This window comes from Polyodon spathula, chromosome 11, assembly GCF_017654505.1.
Source record: "Polyodon spathula isolate WHYD16114869_AA chromosome 11, ASM1765450v1, whole genome shotgun sequence".
Classification (NCBI taxonomy): Eukaryota; Metazoa; Chordata; class Actinopteri; order Acipenseriformes; family Polyodontidae; genus Polyodon; species Polyodon spathula.
The window spans coordinates 8,360,366-8,373,253 of NC_054544.1; the positions used below are offsets into that span (position 1 = coordinate 8,360,366).

General features: G+C 34.4%; 1 protein-coding gene across 1 annotated transcript; it reads right to left on the bottom strand.

The window, feature by feature from the left end:
- Window positions 1-1,652: 1,652 nt before the first annotated feature.
- LOC121323363 (kynureninase-like) lies at window positions 1,653-12,624 on the bottom strand. Its single transcript, XM_041264388.1, has 14 exons — window positions 12,529-12,624; window positions 11,317-11,503; window positions 9,408-9,528; window positions 8,963-9,045; window positions 7,803-7,864; window positions 7,580-7,651; window positions 6,920-6,994; window positions 6,361-6,507; window positions 5,240-5,338; window positions 4,847-4,920; window positions 4,155-4,207; window positions 3,120-3,205; window positions 2,409-2,639; window positions 1,653-2,090 (listed from the first exon to the last, which is right to left on the bottom strand). The coding sequence occupies exons 2-14, from the start codon at window positions 11,483-11,485 to the stop codon at window positions 1,962-1,964; spliced, it is 1,401 nt and encodes a 466-aa protein (XP_041120322.1). The 5' UTR covers window positions 11,486-11,503; window positions 12,529-12,624; the 3' UTR covers window positions 1,653-1,961.
- Window positions 12,625-12,888: the final 264 nt, after the last annotated feature.

A 12,888-nucleotide genomic window follows, 5' to 3' on the forward strand; every position in this document is an offset into this window, starting at 1 on the left:
AAAAGCCATCGTTGAGGATTCAATTACTGTTCTTATATGTTATTTTCATTTTATATATATATATATATATATATATATATATATATATATATATATATATATATATATATATATATATATATATTATATCCTCGTGTCAATTTATATATATAATGGTATACGACATTAAAGCCACAGTTAAATTAGAATGACCATATGCTGTAAACAAAATCCGGGAACATGCAAGGATGGGAGCACAACAAGTAGTCAACACTGAAATGTAAATTGCGGTGTAGCAGTTATAATCTACAAACAAAACAACCTAGAGAAACAAACACACAAAAAAAAAAAACTGCTGTCCACAGGTCATTCATGACTGAAGCATTGCTGCCAGGTAGGCACAAGGTCAGTTCTACCAGTTGTTTTATATTTTTGTGGAATTGAGGATTCCCTGAAATACATTAGTACTTCACCCCATCTGCCACATACTGTGATCATTGTAGTTGTGTCATTCCATTCATACAGTTTCCCTGTCACAAACTCATTTAACAGAATTTATATACAGTTAATCATTTCTCATTTGAAGACAGACAGATAGGGTTTGAATCTGAAGAACACTGCTCCGCTGCGCCCTGTCTTGTCGCTGTCTGCTGCAGAAAAGCTTGTACATGCATTTGTATCCTCCAGGCTTGACTATTGTAATGCCTGGGGTGTCAAAGAATACCCTTCAAAAGCTCCAGTATGTTCAGAATTCTGTAGCTAGGGTGCTGAAGAGGTCTCGCTCTGGTGGTGACATAATCCCCATACTGAAATCATTACATGGTTACCGATCAAATACTGCATTGACTAAAGTACTGTTGCTGACTTTTAAAGACAATAGAGGTACCTCCCCTTCTTACATTTCTGAGTTAGTTATCATCTACACTCCTAGTCATGCTTTGCTGTTCTCCGATGCTGGCCTTATTGGTCTTCCCCTGACTAAACTGCGTACAGTAGGTGACAGGGTTTTTTCCTCCTATGCTCCTAAGCTATGGAACACACTTCCTTCTGAGATCCGTGATTCTGAGTCTGTCTATTGTTAAATCCTGCCTCAAAACTAATTTGTTTAAATTGGCATTCTTATGACTTTTACTGTCATTGCATTTTTAATTCCAACTGTTTTAATATATTTTGTATGTTTTATTTATTTATTTATTATTTTCTGTTTTCACTTTTGTTAAGCACTTTGCGATATTTATTTATGAATGGCGCTATATAAAAGAAAGATTATTATTATTATCATGTGCTATGGGGCAGGCTATACCGTACAGAGCAGTTACACTACCACTGTAACAAAACAGGGTTTTACAGAATGGGCAGAATACTACCTGGTAAAAGCAAAAGCTTTCGAAGAAGTCTTCCCTAGTAAGTGGTATGTGCTAAATATACAATACATACACAGATCACTCTATTGAACTGAATTATTATAATAGGCTACCTATGTAACTGTGCTATTTTTCTCTGCTATATGCATAACAGTAAGTTTTTATTTAATACGTATTTTACTATGCCGAATGTAGAATGTATTTGAATTATTAACTTCCCTTAAACCATTTTAGCATAGCTGCACCTCAATTAAAATACAATGACAACCCACCTCAGTTTTATAGGTTTGCTGTTTTTTTTTTTTGTTTTTTTTGTTTTTTAATATGTCACATGTACGAAAACAGACAAGCAAGAATTGCATGTTAAGCCAATTTATAGAAGCTAGTTAAACCAGACACAGCTTGGACTAGCTTGCTCATTTTAAGCAGTGCATACTAAACAATGTATTCTGATTCTCTAGAAGAGGAAGAACAACAAGAACACCTTTGATTTCTTATTCCTTTTACTGTATTTAGCATCATTATAGATCATTAAAATTGGTGCAGAAACACATTATAAAATTAAGAGAATATACGGTTTCAAAATACTATTGTATACATGAGTTCATCCTTGAATTTTTATGCTTGTTCTTTCTGGCTTGCTGTGAGAGCAGATCCCAGAATGTTGATAAAACGGTACACATCATTAAATGAATTGTACAGAGGCACTGGTGCAATGCGTAGCACGTTTGGTTCCCGCATGTCGCACTGAAAAAGAATAGGTGAAAGTCTATTAAAAGAAGTTTTCCATAAATTCAACTGACTTTCATTACAAAACCAGTATGCACACACAAATTAAACAGCAGTGACTCAAACGCTCTTTTTAAACTGGGACACTAATAAAACGGTCTAAAAGTACACTTTTTTAAAAAAAAATTATGCAGGACCTTTGTACTTGCTACTTACCACTTGTTAGGGGTATGTCTCAATAAATTACAAATTATTTGCTTATTATAGCATGTACTACCATGTTCACATTTCCCCAACTGACATTATACAAGATGTTGAAATTAACATTTTACTTACTGCTACTCCTCTCTTCTCAAGTTTTTTATAAACTGTTTTGATTGGTACCGAAAAGGCAAGGGAAAGTTGGCAGCCACGTTCCTCCACGTTTGAAGGTGTAATAATTTTCACATACGGTTTCTGAGGATCTGATTCGTCCTTTGTGTAGCGCTGCTTAATCAGGCACTCCAAATAACCAGTAAGGAGAACGGATTTCTTTCTTAGCGCCTTCATACTAGTTTTGTTGAAGATCTAACCAAAAGAAAAAATATATCCATAATGGCTTAACAGAATCAGATTGATTTGAGTGCATGTCAGAACACGGAGCACAAAAACTACAGAGATTATGCCGTCAGAAATGTTAAGTTGTGCTTCAATGCAGGTTGTGATGGTGTTTGTGTGATGTGGACTATGTACTGAGATGGGGCCTGAGAGTCAAACCAAGTTCCATAAGGACATATTTAACCAGTGCATGCACATTCAGAGAGTTCTTATAATTCAGATTATAGCCAAATGAAATTTGCAATGTCTATAGGAGGCTAGGTGTGTATGATAAAAGTTTGGTGAAGGTGCAAGATGCAAAACCAAGGCAGTTCACCATTTGGAGTACTGACAGACATTTTGATTGCATATGACATGAAAATAAATATCTATCTGTTGAATTTTTGGATGCAGAGATATACAAATATGTGTATTGGTATGTACAGCACACAGTATACAATACCTTCTTACCTCTAAGGAAGCCTGCAGGGCACAGACCAGTAGAATCGGAGGATTTGATATCCGATATCCATTTATTCCAGGGCTTAACTGAAGTTCTAGGAGATTAATGACAAGTTAAACATAATTGTCTACTGCAGCATGGGATCACCAACTTACATTACTTTCTATAGAATGTTAGAACCTGGATATTATATGAAAATAATATTTGAATGACCACAAGGGGTCAGTGCAAGATTACTCATGAAGATGTGCTAATACTATAATGATGTGGCTGGTACTCTGAAGTGACTAAGGTTCACAAGGTTTTGGATGGAAATGTATTTGTACACACTTGTGTTATTATTGCAATATGCAATTTATTCTAGTTAGAGAAAAAAAAAAAAAAAATTCTTATCATTCCTGAGTTTGTGTTGAAATAACTTAGTCAGCGGAAAATAAATACATAAAGAAATAAATATATAAATGTTTATTTTGCTTTCCTGACCAAAACACTGATAGCATCTGTTAATGCCCTACAGATGGTAGACTGGCTAGGAGCTGATATGTAACCCACGGTGGTCTGTAACAGCACATTACATAATTAATCTCTTTAAAGTCCCCTCTGGCCCCTGCAGTTTGATTTTGTCTGGGTGAGCAGCTGCCAAAATAAAATAGTCTCCAATGAAACTTGTTCCAAGGGCATCTGGACCTAGGGCATCTAGTCTATTCCTTCACCTTTTCTACCTCAATAAACATGTATTGATGCTGCTGCCTGAGGTTGTTGAATCAGGTCAGCTAAGGGATGTCAGAAATAAGGCAAGGTTTGCTTATTCCCAATGCTTTACATGATGTAATGTTCAATGATGTACAAATACAGCAGCAGTACAGTATGTACCTGGAAAGTCTGATCATTTGGGTTTGCTTACCCTAGGTGCCTTTCTTGTAGTGTACCCAGTTCTGACTGTGCCTTATCACACTGATTTATTTACCATAATAAGTATTTTTTATGAGGCATAAGCATTCTCTTTAACACCGCTGTATTTAGATCACTAATAAAACACGTACTGTTATCCATAAGAAATCGAGTTTTCATTTCATGACCCCACCAGCCAATCAACCTGCAAATTAAAAAAAGATTTACTGGTAAGTATAAAACATGTTTCTTTTTTTAATTTAGTAATTGGGTCACTGGTGTGTGGTGAGCCAAAGACACCCTTGCTAACCATACCACCCTGCTAAGATGGCACTCAGCCAGTTGTGCACTGCCCCTTGGGAGCTCCTATCCATGCCTGGCATACCCTGGACTTGAACTGGTGACCTCCAGGTTATAGGACTCTGCACTGTATGTGGAGTGCCTTTACTGGACGCACCACTCAGGAGCTCATGAAAAACTTTACCAATTACAGTATGTGTAAAGAAATAGTTACACAATGGAAATATAATGATCTCTGGGATTATTATCTGTACAAGAATAACCACCAAGGACATATCAGAAATGTTCTTTGAAAATGTCAGAGAACAAAACATAGAAATGTAGTCTCTAGAATAAAATCATATTTTTTTATTCAGTTATGTTTACTTTTGTGTTCCCCAAAATGATATTTTTGACATACTCTAGTAAGAAAATACACAAAAAAAATAATATATAAAAAGCGCTTTGTCGTTGTGGTCCACTATGAAAGGCGCTATATAAAAAAAAAAATATATATAAAAAGCTGATTTTAACAAGTGTAAAATTTGCAGTATTAGATACTTACACAGGCTGAATAGTGTTAGCATGTTTTTCATGAATAAACGCTCCAGCTAGAGAACCTGCTCCAGAATTCATATACTGAAATAAAAGTGTAGAGCTCAATTTAAAATCATGTTCTCCAAAACATCCATGCATTTCGGTAATAGCTTGAAAGGTATATCCTTGTTGGAATAGTCTGGAGTAACAGGATTTTACAACTCTAGCGATGTGTTTCAGAAACAATGGATAATTAATTTCCTAGATTCCTGAAATTGTAGGCACTGGTTACAAGGTACTGGTGGAATGTATAACATTATTATTATTATTATTATTATTTATTATTATTATTATTATTATTATTATTATTATATTATAAATTGCCTTAACAGTTCTTCATTGTGGGACATCGATGTCCTACCTTGTATGTACACCAGCAGGCAAAGTCAACTTCCCAGTCATGTAGACTCAGTTCTGCATTGCCAACAGCATGAGCCAAGTCAAATCCAACAAAACAACCCTAGAACAAAACATATATGAGATATGTTTGTAAAAATACAGTTTTGTTATCATACTATTGAGTGAGAGGCATCCACCTGTACATACACATACAAATAAAATAAATACAATATTACAAGTTGGCTATAATGCCAGAGGGCAGCTTTGCAATTCCACTGTGCAAATGAGTTCTGGCATAGAAAATGTAAAAAGCCAAAAACATAATGCAAATGTATACAAATGAATGAATACTGTCAATATTAAATAGCTGAGCACAATGTAATATGCACTAATACTGCATTCGGTACATATACTTTCAGAATAATTAAACTGGTTTAGATTAACTTCAGTACAACCGACCAGGTGGCAGTAAGGACTGTTTGCATATTTTTTTTCTCTCTTAATTTTAAACTCACTGGTAGTTAACACAATGTTTTTTTTTTTTTGTTTGTTTGTTTTTTTTAAGGAACATAATTAAAGTATTTTTTAACCCAAATTTACGAGGAATTAACAACAACAAAAAAAACATGTAAGTACACAGACATCGAGACAGAAACTAATTCTTGTTCATGACTGACAAACAGAACTAGATATCAAAGGTCACTGCTAGAAAAGAGGTTACTTACAGGGTCAACCTATCCTATTAACTGAGTGTATGTTTGCCAAATACACAATGAACGGCAATTATTTTGCAAAGAAGTAGTTTTACCTGTTTTATTTTATATTAAGTTTATATTACGTTGATTTGAAAGAGATGCAACCTTGTAGGCAGCCAGAGTACCAATTAACTTCTTTAATTATGCACAGCAATATAATGAATAGTAAATGCATGTGTTAATAATGAGCATTGAAAAATACATTGGTTATTTTAGAACATTTTTCAACCATATGTGGTGAATATGCTTAGTACAGTATGTGTGAAATATTTCTCGACTGATTCAAAAGAAGATTACTATTTGCATAATGTGTTTAATAAGAAAAGCTAGTTTTTTTTATTATTATTTATTTATCTGAAACTACTAAAATGGGAGATATAAACTATACCTTTTTATGGCCCGCTTTTGTAATTGCTGGCATATCAAAAAGCTGTCCTGTGTAGTACTGCACTCCACTAAACAGAATCACAGCGATCGAATCTCCTTCTTTCTCAATCGTAGAAATGATGTCTTCCATTCTTAATGTCTCTTCACCCTAAGAATGGATAAAACATTTTAGTGATGTTCCAAACAGTTCAAAACTAAAAGGGCTACTCAGCTTATACCTTACAGTTATCTTAAGCCAATTACTTGCATCACTCAATATGTAAAGTAAACTTTAATGAACTCCAAAGCATATAAAATTAACAAAACATAACTCAAAAACAAACAAAAAAGGCAAAGAAATTAAAAAAAGCCATTCCTTTTATAAACTTTCTTATTTTTCCAGTGCATAAGGGTCTTTATGAATTATTGGTTCACATACAAACTTAGTGTTTTTATCTGAATAAAACAAATAATTACCTTTCATGTACATTTTCAGTGCAGTTTTTATCTCCTACTGTATTCCCCTATTTTTATTCAATTTGAAATTGTTTCCAAGTCAGATAACTTCCATTAAAACATACCTCTCTGGGATGCATCAGCAGCATGCTTGTCTGAGGATCTTGTCCTCGAAGCTGAATTTGGGATTCTACAGCATACTACAACAAATTGTATGTGAAACAACATTTATTATGCTTTCAGAAAGATAGTACAGGTAAGTAGCATTACATTTAACATAATTGTTGTTTATAACATAATCGGCAATGCTGTGTTTAAAGGAACATTTTGCAATATGAAAGCTAGGTTTGCTTGATATAGTATGAAACTTCACATGGCATTTTGAAAGATTTATGACTACAATAGGCACTATCTACCATTATACTTATTGCACTTTTGCACAGAGGATAATTATTGGTAATCAACGGCTGAGGACAATGCAGCTTATTACACTATTTTAATGCACATGTTTACCTCACTGGGGGAACCTTTTGGCAACAATAATGAATATAATTACTCTAAAAACAATTTCACAACTATACCTCCCAAACATTGCCCAGTGCAGTGAATTGCCTGTAAGTAAGATTGCTTAATGCTAAAGCCTGTATACAATGGAAATTCTACATTGCATACAGTAGATGCCACAGATAATCTGTGAACTGGGTGATCATTTTGTCTCCAAACTAAAAGACAGCCTCTGTCTGGACTAGTTTATATTGTAGAATTTTTTTAAATGTATTGCTTACATGGTCTGAGGGGAATGCTTTGGCCTCGATAAGAATTTTATGACGACTTGAAGTTGGTTTGTAAAAGGAGAGCTGTAACAAACAAAACAAAATTACACACACACACATAATATGATATATATATATATATATATATATATATATATATATATATATATATATCTATATAATAATATATAGTTTAACATATTTTGAAACAACAATGTGAAGGTTACAATCTCACCAACAGAAGATGCAAATTCACAGTCAGTGCATTCATTAATGCTACTTCTTCCACTCTGGCTCCTGTTTGAAAACAACATTGTCAAAGGCTCATTGCCATGCAGGTTTTTGCAGGTTCCTAGGAGCTAGTTTTTGTCTGTTAAACAGTATAAGAGATTATAAGACATTTTAACCTAAATGATCATTTATGTAAGAAATCTATCAGGGAAACACATCATAAACATCAAGAATGTTGTTGTTGTTGTACCTTAGGTGGTAGGGATCTCCTGCATGTGGCGAATTTCAGAAATTATTAATTGACTCTCACTCAACTCATGAGCTATTATTAGTGGCAGTCAACTGTGTAATTCATGTATGCAAGAACAGATTAATTTACTAATCCCCTATACATTTCTCACGCAATGTACAGAGCATTCTATTTTTTAACTGTAGAGTTAAGCTCATTTGTATAAAGCTTATAGCGTATGGATTATGTTGAAAATTATTTTTGCACATGTAAAGAGTATATCATGTGGCACAGGATAACATGAGTTGGTACAAGAACACAAATAAAAATGTACCAGTCAGTCACAGCTCTCACAAGAGAGCCTGGTTATGGCCAAGGGCTTTGAGCTCAAGTTCCTGGGTTTGTACCCAGTCTCCACTTGGGCATTGGATAGCCTTGCCAATCTCTCCAGAGTCTGCCTAATACACCCACTGGAAGGCCTGTTAAATGTGGTGTCAGAAGTGAACGTGGACACCTGTAGCTTGCCTTGTGACATGGGAAGTACAAAGAGGGACTTCAGGGTAGCAGAGTGTACCACAGAATGAAAATCTATCCCTAGTGTGTACATAAATGAGCTAATGCATGCAAATGGAAAATATTACAGCTCTGGAACAGCTCCTGCTATCTCTACCATGCTGTCTTTGTTGTTTGCCCATTTGTGTGACTTGTATTAGTCCAGTGAAATAATATGTTGTATGGTATAGTATTGAAGAAGTTGTGGCCTCATTATCAGAATATTTTCCCATGTGCTGCGATACATGGTTTACTCATTATTTGAATCACTTGGCTGAGGGTATTGAAAATGTCAGAAAAAAAGATCTTACAAACAGCAATGGAGCCACTGCCAACAAAAACTATAATCAGGTACGAATGGCAGTCAGTAATACTAAACTTACCCACTACATTAGCCATTAGGTCCACAATACATTCGTCTCCCAAAGCCCAAGGGCGACTCCCTTCAAAATGACCATGAACACCCCTGAATAAAACAGACTTTAATTATTGGTAAGTCTGAGATCTAGTTAGTTAGAATATCTTGGTTCTTATCATCATAGATAGATAGATAGATAGACATACGCTGTATATTACTTTATTTGAGGTTCCAATCCTGCAACTAAATCAATAGATTAAAATAATGTTATAAATTATATAATTATAACTGTGGGCAAGGTTATCTACATTACTACTTCAAGAGGGCAGACATTAAAGTTTATTTCTAAACAAAAGGTAGAGAAGGTACAGCAGCAAAAAAACAAAATACATTAAAAACAATGAATGGGGCAAATAAATGATAAGGACACAAAAATAATTAGGACACATAATTAACAGTATGTTACTTACATTTTGTGCCATTTATCTAACTCTTCATTAATGTAGGTTTTAACATTTTTAGGCTGCAGTCCAAGAGAATTTCCAGCAAGATATACACATTCCTCATTTTCATCTATGCATGAGAAGTCAGCTGTGAAGGGATTAAAAAAGAAAAATATTTTCTTTATGGACTAACTCTTTAACAAGCCTAAACTACATTGCTACACTGCTCCATTCCACGGAAGATCCACTTACAAAGAAATGTATAGAAAGAAAATGTCAAGTGCTGCTAAGTTGGCTTAAAAAGTAAGAATTGAAAATTATGCAACATTTTTTTTTTTTTGTCTGATCAATGCAAAAGTGATCATTAGCAAAGGAAATAGTACTGTACCTTGCTGAACTGCCTAAACAAACTTTTGGACTTTAGTTTGCTCAATTTATTTATTTTTTTTTAAATGTCAGTGTCAATTTTCTGTCTTTCATTCGTAAGCAGAAGTCTCATGTTCAAAATCTTATCATATCTTTTTTATTTAGACAAAAGTTAATCTTTAATTTCTTAACCCGTTGATATGTGGGCAAATGCAGAGCTTCTGAAAGTGACTGGCCCAGATCAACTCTCCTAGCTGAGAAAACGTGTCAGCACTTGGCAAAGGCAGACCCTGTAGAGCCATAAAAATAGCCCTTGAGCTATGCTTCATTCTTCTAATAAACTTCCCAGCACTTCGAGTTCATACTTTTACTCTGATTTCTTCTCTCTGAGGGTGCACTTTCCTCTGCCCCCATCAGTAAGATTGAAGCTAATTACAACAATGTCCATCAACACTTTTACTAATTGGTTGATCATCACCAGGCAATAGTAAGCAATAGTGGTTTCTTAGTTGCTAGTTACATACTCGGAGCACTTAGCTGGGATCCTAGGAATCATTTTTCTGCGGAATAATGCGGAAAAACAGATGAATACGTTTATCATATATAATCATCAACTCAGGCAAGGTTGCTTTACATTTATGTAAACATACTTGTTCAATAAAACTGCTCCTGTTGTACAGAGGTCAAGGTTGAACGAGGCTCACTAACATTCAGCTGCAGTTTACTTCAGCATCCAGTGCATTGTTACTACTGAACAGGCTGTTTAAAGATGTCGAAAACAATAAACAAAACCTCCCCTAAAGATCGGGTCAGTGCTTTTGGCAATAGCTATCCAGATGACAAAGACCAACCTGGAGCTAAGCTAATGTAAATACTATTTTGTTTTGTTTTTTTAAATTTATTTATTTATTTATTTTATTATTAGGCCCTACTACACAGAATTAAAATTGTTTATAATATTAATATATTTATGTAGCACTTTTCATAATGGACCACCATTACAAAGTGCTTTCTAGAGGTAGGTTATGAAGTTTTGCATTATATGCAGAGTCACTTACAAAAGGACATTGATTTAACATCTCATCACCAGGATGGAGCACAAGGGGGTTAAGTGACTTGCTCAGGGTGTCAGTCAGTGACAGAGGTGGGATTTGAACCAGTTCCCTTCTGGTATACCAAAGTGTACCAATAATTACTTCCTGTATTAACTGTTATTCATTAGTACTGTTTGTGTATCTTATAATGTCACACATTATATGCCTTTTATTTTAATTGTGCAATAACTAGGATCTCTGCAAATCAGCAACATCAATCTGGATTAGAAAGTCATTGATTTTAATTCCAATAACTTTTGTTTCTCACTGAGAACAGTTTCAAGGTGGCTCTATGACTATGAACAAAAAGATATTTCATGTAAAAGGTAATTTCATTCAGTGCTCTCCATAAGGTCAGCTAAATTAACTGAACAGATGGAGTCTTTTAGGATGTTTTAACCCATTATAGCAGGTGGAAGTATGCATGCCACACTGCTTGGCAGTGGATAGTGTATTAATAGATATTTCAGACTTACTGCAAGGTAGGTCTTTAACTTTCGGTACCAGAAAATTTTCCCGCAAGTGTTGTAAAGCATCATGTTCGTCAAGATGTAAGGCAAGCTTGTGATCTAAGGTGCTACATCCCAACACTGAGGCAGTGCGCTCCAGGATCATGGCAGGGGAAGTGCAGTCCAAAAGTTCCATTGGGGTATAAAATCTAAACTGAAAAAAATAAAACATTTGTTATTTTCTAATAGTTTCACCTTAGTGTTTATGGAACAAGCATATGTTTAACACCTATCATGATTTAAATCAGTATTCAGAATTTGCACTACAGGATATTAAACATTTTTCTTAGCATCAGGTAGCAACACATAAAGTTTGATTCAGAATGAGGCTTGTACAATCACAGTTTGAATACAGTGAATTAACTTAGCAGTTTCAGAAATGTGTATATAGTGCATAGAGATTTATGCAAAGTTTGACTAAGTATGTCTGTTTAAATGTACTTTTTTGTTGTTGTTTTACTATCACTGTAACACGACAATAAGCAGCAGCTTTGCTAATGTATGTCCTTATCTCCTAAGATTGTAACCTTTTATTATTTATTTATAAATGGCACAAAAGAACAAATACCATACTTTTCTAGCACAAGTATCCTGATCCATTATGGCAACTTACTAAGTCCTCTGTTGGCGAACTTTGATGTCATGTTAATGTGTCAAAATCCATCTTCATGTTTTATTTTTTTTAATTAGTTTTATTAGTATGTAAACAAACAACCCTCTAAATCATTTTTTATTTATGATCATTAAAATCTGAACATTTAAAAAATAGCTCATTACTAAATCTGAGTTACTATTTTTGCGAATATACAAAAATACCTCACTGTGTATGGTTTTGCTGCTCACACCTTTACAAGTTTCATCTATAGTGACCTGCAAAAATATTTTGTTGTGCATCTCGCTGACTTTTAGTTTTACCCTAATCAACCACTGCTGCTTGTTTTTCAACCTTGTATTCATGAATCATTACCTATACACCTTGTCAATATCCTTATACAAATGTTCTCTTTTTACCAGACTACTGTGCAGATATTACTCAATTATCCAGGTCTGTAAATATGCACTATTTAAAAAATAAATAAATACTACATAAAAACATGCATGCAGTACCTAAAAAATGATTTTATTTTTTTACTTTATAAGAAAATGATGCAGCCGAAATACTCTAAATGAGGCACCTACCTGGAGAAAAAAAGATTCCGTTAAACACCACTGTGTGTGTGTTTTCAGTGAGAAAGTTGCTTGCTTTCATACTTTTACAGCCCTCTTCCTGTTACACACTTCTGGTGCCTCCCTGTATACTTCAAATCCCACCCCCTTGACTAGCTGTTTAGCAGAAGTGCAAACAGTGTCTAACTGAGATGACTGAGCAATGCTCTTAGTCAATAGTGTGCAAAAAGGAATCCTCTACCAGTTGCAGTGTTTGTGAATATAGTTCTTTTTTTATGGTACTGAATACTAAATACGACCATAGAAGCAATCATTTTTGATTAGGTGATTAAAAAAAAAAAAAAAAATGATGCATTAAATACTTCTACAGCA